This window comes from Sinohyriopsis cumingii, chromosome 10 (genome assembly GCF_028554795.1).
Source record: "Sinohyriopsis cumingii isolate HCF-2022 chromosome 10, ASM2855479v2, whole genome shotgun sequence".
Taxonomy (NCBI): Eukaryota; Metazoa; Mollusca; class Bivalvia; order Unionida; family Unionidae; genus Sinohyriopsis; species Sinohyriopsis cumingii.
Genome location: NC_142970.1, coordinates 122,501,058 through 122,517,409, shown reverse-complemented (window position 1 = coordinate 122,517,409; position 16,352 = coordinate 122,501,058). Strand labels below are relative to the sequence as shown.

The window sequence follows — 16,352 nt, the reverse complement described above, 5'->3', positions numbered from 1 at the left end:
AACCCCCGAGGATTTGCGATTTCGTACCCACTTGTTTCACCACTGGTGCCAAGACGGAGGGCCTGTCCTGTACACGTTTCCGTCCTCGAGTTAACTTCACTCCACATAAAAAAATCTATAAAAACCTCAGACCCTTTTCGTCTGTCTCAGACACAGTGTGAACATGACGTCCCTTCAGTCGCATCTTCCCGTCAAATTGATTCGTGCCTTGTATGGCATCAGTCGAGAAAAAAATCCACAAATACGAGCTAGTGTCTTAGAAGCTACTCTCAAAGAAGTCTTACGATGGTTCACGGTGACGGCACGTCAAATACTCCAAGGAATCATTCAGATTCCTCATCAAACCAAATGCTTTTTCGATCGGAACAAAATCGCTTTGGTCCAACTGGCCGATCCCCGCATCGACACTCAAACCAAAAAACAAATCATTTTGAAACCTGGAGGGAGCGGTACTCTAGGAGGGGTCATCATTCGCTCTCTCTTAAGATGGGATCCTAATGACCCCAAAGTTATCCCCAAGACAAAAGTCCAACGAAGCCCCAAGAAGAAAAAGAAAAAGACCAGGTCCCCAAGAAGAAGAAAAACTTCTCCAGTGGCGGGACCCTCCTCTGACCAGACACCACCCCGGAAAAAGAAAAGAAGCCCCCAGAAAAAGAAACAGAGAAAAAATTCCCAGAAAAAGAAAACAACTAGTCGCAGGAGAGGTACTTCTTCTTCGGCCAGGACGCAACCTTACACTAGCAAATCACGACCTGTCACGGCGGTGACTGCGTTTCCGGCAGCCTCACGTTCATCCACTTCTAAGTTGATGACACCAAGAACTGAAGAGTACTTGGAGACGTTGATCACACCAAGAACTTCTCCGTTAATAACCCCAAAAAGAACTTCCCCAGTGGCAGGACCCTCCAATTTAGTGGCAGTGGCTGCTGCTCACAAAGTACCTTCTCCCAAAATCAAAGTCCATGAAAGATCGGGCATGTTACAAAGTTTACTGGATTTGTCCAAGCAAGAACTGGCTCGATTTAGTCTGTTGCGTACCCCTCCACGACGTGTCATGCCTGTCCTCAAACAGATACGACGTAAAGATAATCAGTGGCGACGTGTTCCAGTATAAAAAAGGTGTGTGACCAAGTCGGGGGTATCAGTGTTTGTTGGTGCTCCTGAAGACTCAAAGATGTCACCCTCCAGAAAACCCCAAGGAAAGAAAAGAAAAGGACTACCACCAGGTTTAGTCAAATATGGGGACATGTCATCTGTCCTGTCCAAAGCTTCTCCACCTCTACGAAAAACACTCATTCAATTGGCCTCCAAAGAGGTCATCGATACCGTGTGCGAATGTTGTTTGAACGTTTTGAAAGGCACAATCCCTTTGTCCAAACACCAGAAACAATGCTTAAGCAAACATCGTCACGTTCTTCGCCAAATGGTTCAAAAGAAAATTCCCATTCGTCAAAAGAAGAAGATGTTGGTCCAACGTGGAGGCATTTTACCTCTCTTGTTAGGCCCCATACTGAAAGGAGTCTTGGGAACCATGTTGGGAGGACTGGTGGGAGCAAGATAAAAAGGCACTCGGAAGTCCCAAGATCTCAGAATCGACCCCTGACAACCCCATGGAAGGACGAAAACTAGCTTTAGTGCCTTACAAACGATGGATGGAATGCCATCGGTGGCAAGAACAACGCACCCCGCATTTACCTCCCAATCCCAATTTGAGCGAGATGTCCCAGTTACAACACGAACTGCAGTCCTTGATGGATCGCCAAGATTTGTCCGAAACAGAAAAATCGCAAGAGTACGGTCAACTTTTGCAACGACTGCAACTCTTTCACCAGAAAGCTTTAGACGAAACAACTCTCCCCACTCTGAAAGATTTTAAGACCTTGATGAAAAGTCCAGCACCATCACCAGTACCAGTACCAGTACCAATACCAGTACCAGTGACCAAGACAGAAAAAGGAAAAGAATAAGAAGAAGAAGAAGGGTTTCAAACTCCACCAGAAAAAGTACGCAAGTTAACAACACCACCTACCTCCAGAATTGGATGGATTAAAAAGATGATGGCCACCCCTTCTTCATCACAAGAGAAAAAGAAAGTGAAGACAAAAGTGAAACAAGAACCGATATCCCCCGCTCAGACATCCTCCTCTCCAGCACCTATTGCCGGTCGCACACGCAAAGCATTTTAATCCAAGAAAGTACCCCAAGAGAAAAAGAGTAGCATCCTCCAAGAGTGGGTGCCTTATTAACATACCAACCAACCAACACAAAAAAGAAAAAAAAATGGAAGCAGTCTTAGCCAGCATTTACTACGATCGCTCGCATCCTGCAGGTTACGCAGGAGTTCAAAAATTGTATCGTGCTGCCAAAGTCGACTGAAAAGGCTCCGTTTACCTCAAGTGCAACGATGGTTACAAGAACAAGCTACCTACACTTTACACAAACCCATTCGACGCAAGTTTGCCAGAAGTCGCACCCGAGTGGAAGGCATCGATCACCAATGGCAAGCCGATTTAGCCGATGTCTCTCATTTGGCCAGCTACAATCGTGGCTACAAATATTTGTTTTGTGTCATCGACGTCTTTTCCAAATTTGCCTGGGTCGTGCCCTTGACTTCCAAATCGAGCAGCGAGTTAGTGCGAGCCCTGCAACGGGTGTTGAAACAAAGCGGTCGTCACCCTCTTCGATGGCAAACGGACAAAGGCACCGAATTTCTGAACCAAGCTTTCCAAAAGAAATTAAAGAAACGTGACATTCATTTTTTTACCACCGAGAATCCCGAAACCAAAGCCATCATCGTGGAACGTTTTCAACGCACTTTGAAAGAACGCATGTGGAAATATTTTACGCATCACCACACTCTGAAGTACATCGACATCTTACCGCACCTGGTGCAAGCGTACAACCAATCTTACGTGCCCGACGAGGGCTGTCTCCAAGAAAAGTGGAGAGTTGGCCGTAGGAGATTGGGTGCGCATTGGCAAACCCAAACGCACTTTCGACAAAGGTTACTTCCATAACTGGACGACCGAATTGTTTCGCGTCACTGGACGAGTGCATGGCCGTCATACTGCCGTCTATAAATTGGAAGACATGAACGGAGAAGTGCTCAAAGGAACGTTTTATTTGCCCGAGTTACAACGTGTCACCAAAAAAGACGACGACGTGTACGACATCGAAAGCATTCTCGAACGCAGAACCCGTAAAGTGGGCAAACAACGTGTCAAAGAAGTCAAAGTACGTTGGAAAGGATATCCACCCAGTTTTGATTCTTGGATCGACGCTTCGCAAGTCATCGACTATAAAATGAAGTGACCATCATGCCCTTTCACACAGACGCAGCTACGTCGACCACTCCTCCTTCACCTAGTTCTTCTGTGCAAGATTTACAAAAATAACCCTTGTGGGTGTGGTGTGGAGAACGTGTGCCTAAAACGCAAATCGTCCTTTTCTGCCAAATCTTCGTGGTGTATTGTGTCATCGGGGCAGCCATTGCCAATTTGAGTTTGCAACAAGGAGACAAACAATTGTGGACCATTTTATTGAGCAGTTGCATCGGTTACCTGCTTCCCAATCCCTCCCTGAAATTCTCCTCGAACGGGAACCACGTGAACCTTGTGTCCAGTGCCAGTGTCAGTGCCAGTCCCCAGTCCCACCACAACCAGAACCCCATTTTGAGCGGGGACACGCCTCTGACGTCCAGTAATAACCCTTCGGACAGCCACAGAACTCTGGAATTATGAGTCACCAAAACCAATTTTACTTAACCTTACCCAGTGACAGTTCCATGGAGGTGTTTCCCCACAACACGTTGTGCTGTTACATGGCCAAATTACCTCAGGCCATCCCCTTAGATCACGAAGCCCTTTGGGAAGTGGCTTTGGTAGAAATGATTCACCTTAACACAAATCAAAAACATCACTGAAACTCAAAACACTTTTGAAGTCGAAATTCTGGACCCAGCACTGCAGCAAACCATGGCGGCCACTTCTCAACATAGATCACATCTTGCGAAGGACCCAATACCCCGCAGCAGCAGTGACCCTTCTCCTCCTCTTTACGTTTGTCACTTTACAATTAATTCAGGCCCATTATTTTAGAGGTCAACATCTGGTGGAGGTCATCGCTGACAAATTCTATGCAACCTTTGAGAAAGTTCTAAGAAAACGTGTCACCATTGAGTACCACAAACAGTCTCATCGTCTACTCGTCAAATTTGAAAGTGAGGAAAAAGTATACATATTAAATTTTGCCCTGGATTGTATGACATTTTGGGTGGAGACCTCAAAATGGTCACGGATAAGCAGACCAAAAAGATTCACATCGCAGAGATTGACAACAACGAGCATTTTGCGAGGTATTTTCGTTACCCGGTAGAACTGAACCAGGGACTGAATTTGATCTTCGTGTACTCCGATGTGGTGGAGTACAACGTGGTGGGACACACCTCCGTACCATTACTGCTTGTCATTCCTTTCAAAGTAAATTCTGCCACGACCACTGACGAGGAAGGTGGAAAGACTTATCACGTCCACCGCGAATTTGTACATCCTCACTATTTACCCGTCAGCAAGTCGTATTTGGATACGGTCAACATTGCTATAAAAGGAGATTTGGGACAAAATATTCCATTCACCAAAGGAAAAGTCACGGTGAAACTCCATTTTCGGAAACGGTTCTCTCACGACTCGTAAGTCATGTATCCAGTGTACCGAGGGGTTGCTCGACAGCGAAGACACGGTTTAGGAGATATGTTGAAATCCGCCTTTCGTTCGGTGGCTCCGGTGTTGAAACCGATGGTGACACGCGGATTGCACGCCTTGAAAGATGCGGCACTGACGCAAGGCAAAGAATTTCTCCAAAATGTCATCATCGACAAACAAAACCCTAAAGAAGCTTTCATGAGGGCAGGCAAAAATGTCTTGCTGCAAACGGGCAAGGACCTTTTGGGCCGCCGAGAAACACCTATAAATGCCCTGCACGCTACCGAGTCAGGCATTCAGCAAGGACAAGGCAGAAAGAGACGACGAAGAAAACACCCTTTCACCAGACTTCAAGCGAGAAAAATCAAGAAAAGAAGAACCGTTCGAGACTTAGACGTTTTCGATTATTGAGACACAGCAACCAAAAAAAAAAAAAAAAAAATGATGCACCGAGAGTCTTGTGCTTGTTCCAAGACGGAACTGGATTTGTTTGCCATGCCACCCACCATGATGACCATGCAAGAATCCCAATGGGTGGAATTTCACCCCGTCTCCTCATTGACCGATTCTGCTCCCATCGAGTTTGAAATCAAAGGACAGCCCGAAGATGACATCGATCTGAATAGCAGTTACTTGTACCTGAAAGTCAAAGTTCTAGATAAGACAGGAGGCCCTATAGACACTGACGAGAAAGTAGCTCCCATCAACAATTTCATGCATTCCTTGTTCAGCTCAGTGGACTTGTACTTGAATAACAAACTGGTCAGCAGCAGCATGGATACTTACCCTTACCGTGCCTACCTGGAAAATCTCTTGACGTACGGAATAGATGCCAAGAATACTCATCTCAATGCCTGTGTGCTATGGGAACCTGACGAAGCGAAGGAGTTTGACACATTAAAAAAAGACAATGACGGCTTTGTGGAAAGACAAAGCAAAATCCTAGGTGGAAAGAGTTTAGAACTGATGGATGGTTTGCATTTGGACGTGGTTGCAAGAGAAATGTTTGCTGAACGGTGTCAATGTCCGCTTTCCATTTGTTGGCTGATGTTGATGCTACTACTGGTGGCAAACCTAAAAGCAAAATCGTGGAGGCCCAACTCTACGTACGACGCGTGGAAGTGTTACCTAAAGTGGGAAATGACATCAGTCAGACGTTGAGCAGAACGACCGCCAAGTATCCCATACGACGTGTGGAAATGAAAACGTTCACCATTCCTGCTGGACAGCATTCCATGATCGAAGATCATCTGTTTCAGGGACAGTTACCCAAGCGTTTAATCCTTGGTATGGTCCTGAATTCAGCCTTCAACGGAGCCTTCGCTGAAACTCCTTTCAACTTTAAACACTTTTTTGTGAAGAAAATCGAAGTCAGTCGCGATGGCAAGACCTTGTGTACCAGACCTTTCGAACCTGATTTTAGTGACGAGAAGATGAATTACTTGAGATCGTACTTTTCCCTGTACGAAGCCACCGGTCAGTTAGGAAGCAACACCAGTCACGGCATTACGTACGAGGATTATGCAGGAGGTTATGCTTTGTTGGCTTTTGATTTCACTTCAGACCAAGGCAGCGACGAGGGACATTTCCACCCTATAAAATCTGGCCAGATTCGTGTGGAAATTCAGTTTGCAAAAGAGCTGCCAGAGACAGTGAACGTCATCCTGTATGCAGAATTCGATAATACGATAGAAATCAAGAGTTTGAGAGAAGTCATTCTAGATTATTAGAAGCCATGGAAGACTGTTATCCCTCTTTACAAAATGGAGAAACTTTGGACATGGAATGTGAGGAGACCGTGGAAAAAGAATCCCAAGACAAAGACGAAGATGATATCATGATGCAGTCGAGATGGCCAGAACAAGAAGCCCATTTAGTCTGCTGTTGCGCCAAACACTTGGTGGAAAAAATGACGGAATTGATCAAAAAAGAGTGTTATGGATGTCAAAACGATCATCCCAGTCAAATTCAACACGATAAATGCCTGATGTTGAGTCAAGAAGAAAAATTGGACGAGTACAAGGACGAAGCTTGGAGTCTCATCTCGGACGAAATCGTGTTACATCAGTGGTATAAAGACTTGCGTGAACATTCTTGTCCACCATTAACCACTCAAGAGATCCATCTTATCGAAGCTGTCCTGAATCAGAGTGAGGAGACGAAACGAAGAAACGGTTATTTGTCAGACGTTTTCAAGCAAAAAGTCAGGATCGAATTGATAACATATTATTACCTGTGAAGAAAAAAGAAAAAAAACCCACACAAATCAATGGATACCTGGGAACTTTATTAACTTTTGAACCACAGTTCGTATAGGGCTTCTTGGAATCCTGTCGTCTGTGCTAAAGATGAACTCCCTCATCGCAAACCTCAAGACCATCAAGCTTACGTGATCAACACGGACGAGTCATCTCCCAGGAACCCACTGGGTAGCCGTTTACTTTCCTCAAGAAGGATGTGTGGAATATTTCGATTCGTACGGATTGCCTCCTTTGGAAGACGATATTATCGACTTTATGAGAAGAAATGCTCAGACCACCCGATTCAATAATGTGAAATTACAAGGCACAGATTCCTTGGTGTGTGGACAGTACTGTGTGTGTTTTCTGCATCATCGCAGCCTGGGCTATTCCTTAGAACATTTAGTAACTCATTTTGATCCTCGTTCTTCTTCTAGAAACGATGTGAAAGTAGATCGATGGTTTTGTGACCATTATGCTTATCTTTTGTCTCAAGCTAGGAAACGTAGTGTCCCTCAATGGCCTAATGATTTCCAACAGTGGAAATCACAATTTCATTCACAACGTTGTCAGCCCTGTTTAAGGTAGACTGTAAATTGAGAAAAAATTGTTTGTCATTTTTTAAAAAAAAAATGTTTGATGTTATAATGTTGGATTATTGTTAAAAATGTTAGAGTTGTTGTTGTTTAGTGTTAAGCAATTTTTGAATAAAAAATGTTGTGTTTTCAAGAAAAAAAATGCCTTTGTCGTTTTTTGTTTGGCTATAAGAATGTTTGATTCATGCTCTTTACTTTCTCTCTATCCCTCTCATGACACTCATTGAACGTTGCGACTCGAAAACCGTGGAGGGATGTTTTCCTTCACGTCCGCGCTTTGACTTTAAGAACCGGGTTGTTTCCAGTCTAACCATCCATTGTTGACTCATCCTCCTACGAAGATGTGCTCCAAACTAGCTAAGCTAAACGAAGCCTACGTCAATTTGCACAGGGTCAGACACAGTCTGATACCGAAGCCAGAAGAGATAGAGAATGTGAGAATGCTAAAAGTCACTGAAGACCTGATAGAAGAGCTCTTCAGAGAAGAAGTGAACAGGGAGAAAGAAGAATGGACAGAGAAGTACAGACTTCAGAGACAGCAGCAGCAACAGCACCAACAACAACAGCAGCAGAAGCAGCAGCAGCAACCTGAACCTGACAGAGGCTTTGTCGATTGTCGTATCGACACCAAAGAGTTCTTCTTCTCTTTACGAAGAAGCAGACCTATCGCCAGAAAGTCTATCCTCAGAGGACATCGAATTCTTAGAAACTAAAAGATTGCCATAGCAAACAAAAAAAAAAAAAAAAAAAAAAAAAAAAAAAAACAGCCCTTTTCAGGGCTACCCCAATACTATAGAAAAGAAATAACCATCAATTTGCCAAAGTGTGTTGGTAGAGTAGTGTGAATATAAACACTCTTTTTTTAAATAGTGTGAGGGTATGTGTTTGTGTATAGGATTGTGTGTTTTTATGTGCTCACGTACGTTGGTGTGGATAGTAGATTAAAATGATGTCTTTTTTTGGTGTTTGAGGTGTAGATTTGGGGTTAGATTGGATTTCTTTGCGTATGTGAATAGTCTATTGAAGTGATTAATGAAAATTCTTTACAATAGTAATGGGTAGCATAAAAAGTGAGTGAGTGTTTCTTTTAGGTCCGCGCATTGTTTTTTTGGTCATGATCTAGATAAGATCAATTTTATGTTTTTAGGGGAATGTTTTCCATCCCGTCCGCGCTTTCAGTATAAATTGAAACTCGCTCGGCAGTCTAGCTACCCTTGTTGATTGATCAACACCACCAGAAGAATGAACACCAGAATTGTGAAACTGCTAGAACTCCAAATGCACCTGGAATATGCCAGGCGCATACTAAATAAACTGGCCGCGGAGGCCATTGTCGAGAAGCAAGAATGAAAGAGGAGGAGGAGGAGGAGGAAAGAAGAAGAAGAAAAGAAGAGGAGGAGAGAAGAAACAAAGAAGAGGAGAGAGGAAATTTCAGAATCCCAGAGACAGAAAATTGGGATTCTGAAGCCACATATCCCGCCTCTGCACTCCCAAGAAGAAAGGTGAAAGGAAACTGGGGAAGAAGATGCGTGTGTGGCGCCAGGCCAGGAAGGTGCCATCATTAGATAGGTGCATCTGGAGTTCAAAAAAAAAAAAAAAAAAAAGCCCTTTTCAGGGCTACCCAATACTCTAGAAAAGGAATAACCATCAATTTGCCAATGTGTGTAGGTAGAGTAGAGTGAATATAAACACTAACTCTTTTTTCATAGTGTGTTTGTGTGTTTGTGTTTGTAACTGCTCACGTAAGTTTGTGTGAATAGTATATTATGAGTTTCTTTATTGTTTCTTAGCGTATGTGGAGATTATAGTTTGAGTTTTATTATATGAAATGAGAAAAGTGGGGATGTTTTCCTTCACGTCCGCGCGTTGTTTGGTCATGATCTAGGTAAGATCAATTTTATGTTTTAGGGGGATATTTTCCTCCACGTCTGCACTTTTAGTATAAAACTAACAGTGTTTGCCATTGGAGCCCATTCTACGGAATAAGCAAACGAGAAGATGCCTGCAGCTTCAGCTTTGTATAACAACCTTATGGGAAGTTGGTATTGGATGGTGGATGGATTGAATGTAGCAGAAAGGCTTGAACAGGAATGGAGGCATGCAGTGACAAAAGACTTCGTCTCAAGACAAGTAACCAGCCTCCACTTAGCCATCAATATTGTAAAAGAAATGATAGAGGATGAGGAGAAGAGAATCAGAGGTTTAATTAACCCACCGTATGTGAAAGTGGGTAAGTTGAAAGAAGCCATAGTTTATGTGACGAGTGTAAGGTTTTTTTTTAGAAGACATTGTAGAATGGACAGATTGGTCTTTTGTGAAGTGGGGCTTAGACAAGCTTAAGAAAGCGGAAGAAGTAATGAGGAATGTGCTGACCGAAGAGGTCAAGAAGATCAAAGAAAAGTGGTCAAAGGAAAGAAAAGAAGAAGAAAATAGAAAGAAAAAGGAAGAACTAGAAAAACTAAACGCAAACTGGATGAAAATCCAAGAGAAGTTCCGAGCCATGGGTCACCCGGACTGGATGCCGGAAACAGAAAAGAAGAAGAAAGGAATGATGGAAAAAATAAGAGGATGGTGGAAGAAGTTAAGGAGTTAGAAAAAGAAGAAGAAGAAGAAACCCAAAGGCCCTTTTCAGGGCAAACCATATTTCTCGAAAAGAGAATGACTTTCAATTGCCTACCCCTTTTTAAAAAAAAAATCCCATGTTCAATTCCCCGTTGTCCTAGATAGACCCACACTTTATTCCCCCCCCCCGTGTTCAATTCCCCTTGTCGCTAGAGTGGCCCACAATTTTTTTTCTCCATGTTAAATTCCCCTTGTCGCAAGAGTGGCCCACGATTTTTTCTCCATGTTAAATTCCCTTGTCGCTATATTTGCCCACGATTTTTCTCCATGTTAAATTCCCTTGTCGCTATATTTGCCCACGATTTTTCTCCATGTTAAATTTCCATTGTCGCTATATTTGCCCAGGGGTCTCTGTAATGCTAATTCCCATTGTCGCTCTAGTGCCCCACCTTACTACTTACGTCCAATAACATACAAAGCTATGCACGCTACAAGACAAGTCGAAGGAGTGACTGAAATGAATTTGTGTATACAAATGTCAATAAACACTTAGCACGACAAACAAATGAAATATAATTGTGGAATAAAAAATGTCAAGAAATGCACAATACAACGAAGAAGCGATAGAAATTAATTTGTGGATAAAAACTGACAATAAACACGTAGTAGGATTATCATAACACATTTCATCTATGCTATAAAATAGAATTACAGACTTCAAAATGCTGGCATAATAGTCATTACATTGTGCATAATCTGTGGAAGTTACAATTACAAAATCTAAATTTGTAGAACGAAGGTACAAACTGCATACCACAGCAGGCTGAATATCACCCAGATAACATGAAAATGTCTTTGCCAGTTAATCTGTAACCTGATTTGCATGCGCTAAACCTAATTAAATATTGTTTTGTACGCACATCACGCATTACACGCAGCCAATAAATAAACAAACATTGTTTAATTCAACCGTGTTCGGACCGCGCTGATGTAAAGCCTATTATTATATGTGCAATGACTGATTGTGTACGTCTTGGAAAACCTTGTAAAATGTTTGGCAAAATAATCCAGAGTTGTATCAAGTAAAGAGACGTCACTTTGGTATCGATATCCTTGATCTTAAGATATATTAGATGGGAATAAATCTTATTAAGTAATTTAGTCCTATCAAATGCTCTTGGCACATGAAATTTGACATACTTTCCAATACTTTTCTCGGGTTTTTATTCTGTCTAATAGAAAGAGGTCACTAAGGCGACAATTTGTTCTTATCTACAACTATTCCTGCAAAACGTATAGTTCAAGGTCTGACAAGTATTTTATTTGGTGTCTCATTTCATTTTTCTTCGTCCTTTTGTATGTATGACAGAAAATCTTTTTTTTTTTATTTTTTAATGTCTCATTCATTCACGAGTTTGAAACCCACTCACCACTTGCCAACCTTGGGAAATATCACATTGCATAATGTGGAAGTGATATAGATTAATTTCTGTATTTTGGGGGTCGTCTCAAAGTTATTTCTCTCTGTCTCTGTCTGTCTGTAGGCGGACGCTCTAATCACATCGGCCACAGAAGCGGTCCCTTTTATTATTAATATCAAGGAAAACCAATTTACAAAAATAGAAGAAATAACAGCGACGTTTATAATTACATGATGTTTGCATGGCTAGAGTTTCAGGTTCATACGCGACTGCGTTATTTTTACAACTTCGCTTCATTTTTTATTGTATTTTTTATTGTATAAATGTGTTAACATTTTAGACTTGGACTTTGAACTTAAACCTTGATTTCACGAGAACATTTTATTTGTATAAATGCATATATAGACTACATAATGTTAAGTGAATTTTTTTTTCTTGAAATAGAGTTCAGATTTTGTCCGTTACGGCGATTTATAAATCACTACCATCGCATTTCTGTCCTCAAGGGTTCGAGCCTCGTCTATTGTGGGATAGTGAATAAGTGTGCCGGCAATTTCCTGTGGGCCGGTAGTTTTTACTGGGATTTTACAGGGTTCTTCCTCGCCGTCATGTACAGCCTATTTTGTGCTTAAACAATATTTTCTTTGGACTCTAAAAACAAAAAAGAAAATTCCTGAATATGTTTAAATCACCCAAAATGTATATATTTAAATTCATGCAAATTTACTTTTCTATTCTTTAGAATAATTAATAAATGATTTTAAGTAAGCAAAATTTGTTTGAAAGATCTAAACATTAATTATTATGAATCATTTATGTGCAGGTACATATTAAACATGAATGCATCTGTCTAGCTACACGTCTCGTAGTCTACTTGCTGTTACAGGCCCTAAGTATGGATGGGCAGATCGACGAACAGGACGAACAAGATCAAATCAAGATATATGCAATGAGATATGAATTGTTGTTTTCCATGAAAGCACATAAATTATTCTGACATTATTCTTATATTAGTTTTATTTCAAAAAATTGAAAGATGATACGTGAAAAACTGTGTGGACGATTGAAACGTGCCTTGTAAGTTGAGTTAAAAATGTATGTTCAAGGGATAAAGACAGTAGTGACTAATGTATCAGTCATGAGATGATAAGAAGTTCGTTATTTCTTGCACCATATCTAAATCAACAAATGTCTCACAGCAAATAAATAAATAAATAAATAAATACTTTTGCGTAGAAAACAAAATTTCGTGTAAATCAAAGAGGTAACTCGATACAATGGATATGAATGCTTATTTGTATTTTTATTTTAAAGATGGCATGGACAAATGTATACACTGTAGCGTTGATGCAGGAAAACCCAGTCAAGGAACACTCAATGAAAACAAATTATCAAACAATGAGCATTTATCAAGGCCTGGTGTAGCGAAAATGCACACTCGACAAAAGAGTGATTTCAAAATTTAATTTCAAGGATTCAATAATAATTACAAAATAATCCTCATTTTTTCCCTTTACTTCTAGGCTGACGATGCATTATTTTGCATATTGTAAACATACCATGATTTGCATTTAATTAAATACACGTAATTGTTTTTTCTGTAACGTTTAATGTCTTCGCTTTTACACTTTTTTATATTTATTTTTATACTGATGTATCAGGCAGAGTTTGTTTGATACAAGAAATCATGCAATTTCCTCACGCTTTAACTTCATTGTATAATATGTCGCTACCGTAAGGTTGTTTTTATTCCTGGCTCATCTATACCTCAGTACATTATTTCCACGTATTTGCATACAGACAAGTTGATGTAATCCCATTCATGATACATGAAAATCAATCGTGTAGAAATATTAATTACCAGACTCAAACGCGATATGTGACGTCATACTGAGTGTGATGCCATTATAGATTGTATAATTTTCTGTGGTGGAATTTGATCACCAGCGTTCTGCCAGTGTCAAAGTCATAACGCAAGGGAGGTAAGACACTGAGAGTAGCAGACGACACAGTTGAGATGGAAGAAATTCACAGAATTTACCAACTGGGATTTTCACTGAAATATTCAGGGTAACAGTATATTTAGGGTGCGTTGAAATGTTGAGTATGACTGGGACGTATTAGATGAATGATCAATTAGTGTATCTTTAATCTTTACAGTAAGGTTTATTTCTTTTTTATATATATTATTCTTGTTTTATAGAACCCTCATTTATTTTTTTATGCCCAGCGCTTATATTTCTAAAGAACTTTTGCAGCAGTTAGCGAATTTTACATTTGTCTTATTTTTCAATGCAATAAATTGTGCAGTATAAAAATTGCTCTTCCTCTACAGTATGGTGATGTTTATTTTATAAAGTAGTCAAGGGTACTTTTATTTAATGGATAATAAAGCACCATTCGTATTTTTTTTTGGGGGGGGGTAAAAAAATTGACTATCAAAGAGCTTAAAATAATACTGCCTGGTTTGAGATACCCCTACCCACCAAACAACTGTGACTATTGTATCCATGATATTACGTCTAGTTGAGAAAAATTATAAAATTATAAACAATAATAATTATCCTATGTAGCGTATGAATATTAATTTATCATCTCAGCTGGTTCCAATTTATGGTCAGAAATCGAAAACCCCGGATCATTTTCAGTCATATATAAATGTATTTCGCACGTAGCAAATGTGTATATCTATATAGGACTTGACTTATTTTGAAATTTCTTTAAAAATGTATTTAAAATTTATTTAAAAGTCACCTATACGCTCTAACCCCACCCCAATATTACGGGTAAGAACTTTAATTTTGTTAGCAATCGACACTTATCACTAGGAATATCATTGACCCAAGGTTTATTTGTATAGTTGTTGTAGTGTACGAAGAGTTAAAAATGATAGGGGGACAACAACCGTTTCCACATAGAACCAGTTATCACACGATACTGACTCGTGACTCTGTACAGTATTTTTTAAATGAATACATTACATATGTCCAAATAAATGTACGGTAGATCTGACATTTTAAAGTTACTAAAATACTGTACAGAACTATAATAGTGTGCTTACTGGTTCCATGTGACGTCTGGTACAAACTCCCTCTTGAAATAATAATAATAATAATTGCGTAGAAAAGTTGCTGTCTTCATCTGTCAATTTACACCAATCTTTAGGAGTAATGATGACCCAAGTTTAAGTTTTGTTTATCAATTGAAAATGACAGGAAAAACAAGAGTTTCCACATGGAACTAGTTATCACACTATAATGATTCATGACTGTACAGTGTTGTTTTAATTAGTACTAATATCAAAGTAAACGTAAGGTACTAAAATACTGTACAAAACTATAATAGTGTGCTGACTGGTTCCATGTGATGTCTGCTGTTTAATACCTCTTGAATTAATAATAATAATAATAATACTAATAATTGCAATCACACAACTGCGATTATCATACAGTATTGATTTTTTATTTTCCTTGTAAATTCATTTACTTATATGTGACATTTTATGTCTAATGTAGATCTATCCGATAATGATAATAATAACAACAACAAGAACACTGATGGTTGTGGTGGTGGTGATTAATCGTGACAGTTGACTATTATTTAAAGTCATAAATTCAATCTATGTTTATGTCAATAAGTTATATTTTATTTTAATATAATTATTCATGTCATTATTGATGTTTAGATCATTTTTATTTACAGACGACCTTAACCCTACTGGTTTCGTTGTGGTCGGAGACAAGCTAGTCATCACAGACTTGAAAGTCCGTGTGTACAGACGCCATGACGGCATGTTGCTGTCTTCATCTGACAGACTGGAGTCAGCTCCCCGTGGCGTGTGTTGTGTTAATGACACGGACTTGTGTGTGGTTATGGACTATGGTATAACACTCATGTCGGTGCATGACTCCGGTCTCATTTCTAGGGGTAAAACATTTCATTTACGACCATCATTTTACGTCTGTCATGGTGTAGCTGGATTCAAGGACAAAGTTGTTGTCTGTGGTTGGAATGACTTCACGATATATTGGACCGTTGTGTCTTTACAAGATGGACGACATGACAATTTACACAAAGTCTGTAGTGGAGGGAGGGGGTTGAGTTGGTTGATGACAAAAGGAAACATGGTGTATATTTTGTGTAATGCTGTCTCCCCTGACGAAATTGGTGTGTATGGATTTAATTTACAGAATCCAAGTCAACCGCCATACAGATACAAACCTGAGGGAATGTTATGGCCAGGTGGAATAACTGTAGATGACAATGGACATTTATTTGTGTGTGACTGTAAATCAGACTCCATTCATCATCTGACAGAGACATGTCAGTTAGTGGCCATTCATACGGAAGGGATACCACGTAGTCCCTGGGCCATTTTCTGGGACAGTGGGATTCTGTACGTGGCAGCTTTTAACACTAATGTCATCACCATGTACCAAACACCTCATCAAGGCAAGTAACATATTTTATTTTTACTTCATTCACATTAACAACACATTTATAACTTTATTATCAACACTAATATTTTAAAATATTTAAATAAAATTAAATTTATATTAAATCTGAAATAACAGTTATGATTGAAGTATACATCAAACAGTGATGTGTGTATGTGTAGGCCTTTTTAATTAAGCAAATTATAAACACAATTTCATTTATAACTTTACTATCAACACTAACATTTAAAATATTTAAATAAAATTTAATTTATATTAAATCAGAAAAAATTGTTGATTTTTATGATCAAAGTCTGCATTAAACACTGTCATGTATGTAGGTGTCAACACAGCCATGTATGAATGCCTATTTATTTATTTAAGTAAATTATAAATA

General features: G+C 39.7%; 1 protein-coding gene across 1 annotated transcript in view; it reads left to right on the top strand.

Annotated features, from left to right (window-relative positions):
• LOC149791132 (uncharacterized) overlaps nt 1-16,009 on the top strand; it is an 85,172-nt gene extending 69,163 nt beyond the window's left edge. The window contains exon 4 of the mRNA XM_089971477.1: nt 15,222-16,009. Within this exon, the coding sequence (XP_089827603.1) occupies nt 15,222-15,979 (758 nt within the window). The 3' untranslated portion in view covers nt 15,980-16,009. The remainder of the gene's footprint in view (nt 1-15,221) is intronic.
• Nucleotides 16,010-16,352: the final 343 nt, after the last annotated feature.